A 6,947-nucleotide genomic window follows, 5' to 3' on the forward strand; every position below is an offset into this window, starting at 1 on the left:
GCAGAGGCCCAAAATTTGTAAGTAGTTCTAGAAGCCCTATCTCTGGTAGAGATAAACATAAATCATCATCTTTCTCAGAGGGAGGCAGAGCCAGACAAGAGCCACTCTGGAAATGAACCTGAGTTATTGATTCAGAGCTAATCAATTTCAAAATAGAAAATTGGCACACAGTATGAATAACCTAAGAGGAAAGAAAGTTGGAGGCGGGGCCTCCTCAGAGCTAGAATAGGCTGGTAGGACATAGAGCATTGGCAAAGTGGGTCGTGGGAGAGGGAATCTGACAGCTGAGCATGACAACTGGAAAGCAGTTAGATCCAAGCAGGATGAGCGACACAGAGCAAGGGTCTGAGTCACTGACCACTAACGAGCTCTCAAGCCACACTCAATTTTTCCTGCCTGCCCAGTCAGTGAAAGCCATTTGCTCAAATCCTGCTCTATTTCAAGAGCTGCATTGACGGGAGTCCTGCTCTATCCACATCAGGAACAAGATCCCTTCTCTTTGCATTTGTGTGCTCACAGAGGCAGCCCAGAGGGATGGGCTTCTGGTGCTCACATGAGGTAGATGAATACAGTCCAACCTGGGAGGCTCAGCCTGCTTCCCAGACTCAGGCTGGGAAAAGCTGGACTTGAGTCCCCATAAACTATGGGTTCCAGTCCCTCTGAAGAGCCCTAAAATGTTCTTGAGTCAGGTAAAAGGAAAAAGCACACAGTGGCCAGGCTTCCCTCTCTGTCATATACTCCTTTCTCTCCCTTCTCACCTGGGAGAGAAGCACTGAAAGTCTGGCCTTACCTTCCTGGAGAAGAGGAATGGGTAATGTTCCCCAGGCCATGCCCTTCTTGACAGGCCAATGGCTGTGAGTGTGCTGACCTCCAGCCACTGCCTAGGCCCAGGGTGGAGGCAGATGGGGCCGGGAGGCTGCCGGTGACCTCAGTGAGCTAGAGAAGGTCTCCCTCCTCTGCCTGCTAAGCCTGATTCTAGAATTGTAGTCACTATACAGTGAGGGTTGCTGAGTAGGAAGCACACACTGAGGGTTTTCCAGGGCAAAGAGTAGTCATGGCATGTGGCCAGGTATTTCTGACCCCTACATGTCCTATCACAGCAGCCTGTCTAGCATCTGACTTACACTTTGAGACACTCAGAATTCCTCATAAATCTCCTAGGTTTTATTTGGGATCTCAGTGGATATTTCTGCTAGAAGATTTTCTGTAACATTGACAATGAGTGGATGGCGAAACAGACAAAGTGGAAAATTTCCTTCTTTGGTAATCAGAGAAATCTCCAAGCTGCCACTTTGAGATGGATTATGGTTTCTTCTCATCTACAACTAGTCTTCACTTGTGGTAAAGAGCAAATATAACAGTTTATACCGACATTAGTGGGGTGATCTGTAGCCTACTATAGTAGAACATTCATGACTGGTAGAAGCAGAGCATTCTTTTCTGCTATTTATTTTGCTGTGTGACTTTGGTCAAGTTGTTGCCTGTCTCTGGACTCCAGCATCCTTTGAGTAATGACAGGGTTGGATTTGATCATGATATCCTAAATCTCATAACTATTTGATATAATATTTTACAAAACTAAATCATACAGTAAAAAGTTGTGCCTGATTGAATTCTCCTGATTAAGAAGAAAGTCCATGTGGAGTTATATAACTTCAACACTTAAAAAAAAAACTTGATTATTGACATCTTAGATTCTTTCTGGAAAAAAGCAAGGTTTAGATAACAAATTAATGAGTGAATAAACGAATAAAGGAACCTATTTGCCTTTTATTTTCAGTTGCTTTGTTTTCAAATCTTATTGGCTTTCTGCTTGGAGTATTTTTAAATTGACTGGCTGTTTGGTTCAAATGATGTTTTAAACAAGTTTTGGCACAAGCAGCAGCCCTGGTGCGCTTGCTGGGTTGGATCTGGGTGTGCCACCGAGCTGCACTGGCTGGGTGACAGCTCATACATGGCCAAACAGCTGGTCCTGCCAGGACACTCCTTGGTGGGAAGATTTCACAGAAACAATGCTTTGTCTCAAGCCTCCCCGTCCCTGGGGAAGCTAAGGGCCAGGTGGCCTTTTAGGTCCTAGGGAGACTGCTGCACGCAGGAGCAGAACTGATCCTCATGTTGATGAATCCTTGTTTTTTTCCCCTTCCTCCCCCAGATGCCGGTGGTTTTAATTTCCAGCAGCAATTTGGAAGCTGCTGCCTCAAAAAGCAGAGCTGATAAAAACGAGAAGCAGCAACTGGACTTTTTCACCTCCCTCAGGTTTCAGGAAAGCCTGCATGACAGTCTGAGAACACCTTTCAGTTCAGGCCATCCTTGCTCTCTGACCAATGGCCGACTGTTTGGCTCCACTTATTAATGTTTCTGAGGGCAGAGGACAATCACAGGAAATGTAAATAGAGGCCAAATTTTGTCCGATGTAATGAACATATTAGATGTGACTCAGCAGCATAAATAATTATTACAAAAAGAGGAAAGGGACAGGGCTGCTGTGGCGATGAACTGAGATGGCAGGAAGAAGGCTTTGGAAGCTGAGAAGAGCTCCAGTAGCAGCACCGCTGTTATCTAACACAGTAATAATAATGGCTTTGGTGGGTCTCAGTGTGTGTTTGTTAAATGAGCAAAAGATGACAGTGGCTGCCTTGAAGAGAGGAAGCCAGGGTGGTCCCAGTTGAAGACAAGTCTTATTGAGTTGTATTGAGATACAGTATCAAAATAGAGCTGGAAATGAAGACGGGGGCCTTGCTTCACATCGGCTTACTAACAGCCTGGACGGCGTCTGTTAGGGCAGGGTGGCTTTGACTGGCCCGACCACTGCTGACTGATTTTTCATCGGCTCTTTCTTTTCGGCATAATTGATTTTGAAGTTAGTGTATGTTGCAAATGATGCAGATGTGCATGCTCCCAAACCCCAGATTTTTGCAGCAGCCTTTTAATAGTGCTGTACCTAGTAATGGTGGAGCAAGTGAGTGTCCCCTTTGGGGCATGTGTTTTTAGAATTTTTGACATTTGGCACCAGAGTCTTATGAACCTGCTCCTGATCTAGTGAAATAGTAAGAGAGATAAGGTCTGTGAGGCTGTGTTTCTTCTGTTTCCTCTCCTGACCTAAAGTTACAGGCAAGCAAAACTGCCAGAACCCAAAACTTTACTCAGTTTAATGAGACTGGAGGGGACTCCACTGAGGACATTGGAAATGAATGAAATCCACATGGAAATATTTTCCTGAACCAGACTTGGTCCCAGATTTTTATTTTTGGCCTCCCGATGGCATGTGCTATATAAGTAATCAGTAAAATTTATCAAAGTTCTCCCAGCAAAAGGTGTCTGATTCAGTGTAGCTTAGGAGCCATGATCCCAAAAGGAAAGGTGTCTCAGAGGTACTATTTCCACAGGCCTGATATACACTTGATCTTAGCAAAAAGGCCGAGAAGCAATCAACAGATCTGATGTAGAGGGGATCTTGCTCTCCGAAGGAGCAGGAGTTGTAATTAAGGGCTCGCATGCTCAGAGAGAGCTTCCTCTATGCCAGGCAGCATGCTAAGATCCTGATGGGGATGGTCTCTGCTAGCCCCCCAGAAACCTTGTGGCAGGGGTGCCACAGTAGATGTCTGTTGTATGTGGTCCCATGCAGCCGTGCCCTCTCCCCACAGCCTCTGGTTCCCTTTGGGTGTCCCCTCCTCGGTCTGTAGGGTTTTGTTGGCATGGCCAAACAAGATTTCTTCCCCTGCCATGATGGTGCCTGAAGCTTTCCTAAACTCCCATGCGGAGGCAAAGGAAAGTCCATTGGAATCCTCCTGGTCTTGGAATCCTGAGTTTAAGAACCTGTTGATACACCTCCAGTTCCTGGGCCAGGTTGCCCAGCAACTTCGGCTGCCTGCTTTCAGTTTATTCTAAGCCTTTTCTTCCTTCTCGTGAGTAGTTCCATGTCCTCTAGTAAAATTCCTTTCAGCTGGAGTCTTTGAATGGTTCCTGGTTCAGTTCTATGTGACCCTAAGGCCTATGAATTTAACCATTATGCAATTGCGGATCCTCCTGATTTCCTCCCAGGTCTGAGGTTCAAAGGGGTTTTAATCCTGAAAGTCTGAGAATGTTTGATTGTAGGATGACAGGATAAATTCTTTTTTCTAGTCCTTCAGAGGCAGTCAGTATTCATACCTCCAAAACTTCCCCAGAAAGGAGCTGTCTGCCTGAGCTGCATGTTGAGTCAACAGTAGGGTGGGTATTCGAGGGCTTTTAGGCTTTGGGTTCAGACTCTCCTCAAAGGGCTCTGCCCTGGGCAGCTCCTGCTGGCTGGGGTTGCTTATGTGTCCATAAGACCATCCACTAGGAGAGGTCTACACATTGCACAGGAGAAACATGAATGATTAGCCTAAGAGAACAGGAGCAGGCCTGCCTCTCTAAGAGTTTTGCCCATTGAAGATTCCTTGAAAGCTGCTGTAAGCAAATGATGAATAGCACCCTGTGACAGTTTTGAGAAACACTTCACTGTTTGATTTCAGAATGGAAGAATAGAAATGTTCCCCAATGTCACCACTAGACAAATAGAAACAGGTATTTATATTTAGGCAGCTAAAAAGTAGTACTCACTTCCTCTGTTATTCTTTGATTCAACAGAGTAGATCATTTAAATTGGGTGGACACTTGCAATATGAGATTCAATAAAACTATTTTTTTAATGGACAAAGTTTAGCCCAGCTTACTTGAATTGCTTTCTGATGAAAACATTGCTTCTCTCAAGTCATCCTCAGGGGCCTTCAGTGTGGGATCTTGCCTTTCTTCACCTGTAGCTAGTTATAGGTGGCCAGTATATATATGAGTTTTCAAGCCTTTGTTTTTTAAATCAATGGAATCATTCTGACATAGTTTTATGTCGGACTATAAGGTACAAAGAGATAAGAGGGAGCTGCTCTCATAAAATCCCCACTGATCTACAGCATCCCCCTTAGTCCTCCTCCTCAAGTCCCTGTGGGAGCTCTGAAGAATTAGGGGGACCAGGGGGGCCATTGGCAAACTGCCAGCCCAGCACTTGGTTTTTAACTGATGTGGAGTCAGTTGACTCAGGGACATACATCTGTGATAGAAAGTTTGCCTCATTCTGTCTGTCATCCTTGATAACCCCCAAATATGACTGAAAGAACCAAGAGGTTAACTTTCAGTGATCTTTAGAGGGTAGGAAATTTTTGTGACCAAAGTAGGTGACACCTAGGCAAGTATCTTCACCAGCAAGTCATAAATATGGGCCAAAGTCCTGGACAAAAGGAACAGACATTAAAATGGCTGAGGAAGATAGGGCTGGGTTTGGGGAGGCCCGGGGCACTGGTTGCCCTGACAGAACCAAGGGCCTGAAGGTAGGACACATGCAAGGAGATTGGAAAAGGCAGTGAGTATTGTTTTTAAGGTTGAGGATGCAGGCAAATTGCAGAGCAGAAGGTAAAGTGATGGAGAGCTAAGCCAGGTGAGAAAACAGCTCTAGGCAAGTACCAAGAGCGCTGCTGAGCTACAGGAACTGCTGGGAGGGCCAAACGATCCATCCAGCAGATGAGGACACCCACTAGAAGACAGCCAAGGACAGGGTGTCACATGCTGAACTGTGTGCAGCCCAGGGTTCTTGGTGGTATCTGAGCTTCCTTAGAGCAGGGTTGGACACAGCTTAAGAGCTTTTGTATCAGAACATCTGGCTGGGAGTCCATTTCTTGGTGTTTGTCCTGTTTGCCATGTTGCTAGGGATTGCTGATCTCTCTCTAAAGAATGAAGTCAGCACTTAGTATCCTGGCTTTTACCTCTGTGAATTCAGCCAATCAGGGATCAAAAATATTTAGAAAAAATATTGCATCTGCTGTACAGTCCTTTTAATCTTGCCATTATTTTCTAAACAATAGTGTATAATACCTATTTATGTACCATTTATATGTATGATTTAAAGCATATGGGAGAATGTGTGCAGGTTATATACAAATACTATGCCATTTTGTATAAGGAGCTTGAGTATCTTGGATTTTATTATATGCCGTGGAGCCTGGAACATATACCACAGGATGACTGTACTCAATATTGGAGCCTTTGAGTTAATGTTTGGGCTGAGGAAGCCCAAATTGGACAAGCTGTTGTTTCTGTGGTTTTACAGTTTGCAAATTCCATGATCTGATTGCTCTCTGAGGTATATCAAAAAAGTCTACATGATGAGTATTACACAGTACCTGATGTCACAGAGCACTGATGAGGCCATTGCTATGTATAGATAGCAGAGCACTAGCAAGGCAGAAAGCAAACTACGGCACAGGTTTGGTGTCTGTGCATGTGAGGCTAATGTGAATGACCTCTCACACATGCCTGGCCACGAGGTAGGAAGGCAGCAGTTATGCATTCCATGAGCAATAGGTCAGACTGGCTGTGTGCTAAGTTTCCTGGATTGTGCCACCCAAATGTGTCATGTGTACATGGTTGTCATAGCATGTTGCTTAGGAAGGGTGATCTTCTAGGCTAGAGGTCATAAACTGCCTGTTCCTAATCTGGATGGACTTTCACATGTTTTTTTTTCACTTGGTCTGCACCAGATTTAAAAATTTGAATTGCCAACGTGTAAAAACCAGAAGATGCTGTAAACATCTGCATTTCTGGCTTCCTTGAAAAATGGTGGGATCTAACAACACTGAATTTCCAATTGTCTCCTTTCCATGAGTCACAGACTTTCCACATGCCACGGCTGCCGCCCAGCGTGCTTCACTTCTTTACACTACCTGTCAAGCCCCATGGGCCGTTGATGAGTCCTAGGGCTTAGGTTGTTTCTTTTGTAACTTGCTGTTCAGAACAGGGGCTGGTGAACAACCACCTATTGGCCTAATCCAGCCCTCCACCTGTCTGTATAAAGTTTTATTGCAACATGGCCACACTCATCTGTTGACATATTATTTCAGGCTGCTCTTGTATGGCTCAGAGAGGAGTGGGAGTTGGGA

At 45.0% G+C, this 6,947-nt stretch overlaps 1 protein-coding gene across 2 annotated transcripts in view; it reads left to right on the forward strand.

Moving 5' to 3' along the window:
• The window catches only part of Sh3tc2 (SH3 domain and tetratricopeptide repeats 2), a 91,545-nt gene extending 86,856 nt beyond the window's left edge, over positions 1-4,689 (forward strand). Inside the window, exon 17 of one of the 2 annotated variants that reach the window (XM_087180612.1) lies at positions 2,153-4,686. In XM_087180612.1, the coding sequence (XP_087036738.1) occupies positions 2,153-2,353 (201 nt within the window). In that variant the 3' untranslated portion in view covers positions 2,354-4,686. Of the gene's footprint in view, positions 1-2,152 lie in introns of both variants that reach the window. The other variant, XM_087180613.1, reaches the window with a different exon arrangement.
• Positions 4,690-6,947: the final 2,258 nt, after the last annotated feature.

The sequence above is a fragment of the Heterocephalus glaber genome, unplaced genomic scaffold, assembly GCF_053883595.1.
Source record: "Heterocephalus glaber isolate CG9 unplaced genomic scaffold, H.glaber_assembly_v1.0 deba00001463, whole genome shotgun sequence".
Classification (NCBI taxonomy): Eukaryota; Metazoa; Chordata; class Mammalia; order Rodentia; family Bathyergidae; genus Heterocephalus; species Heterocephalus glaber.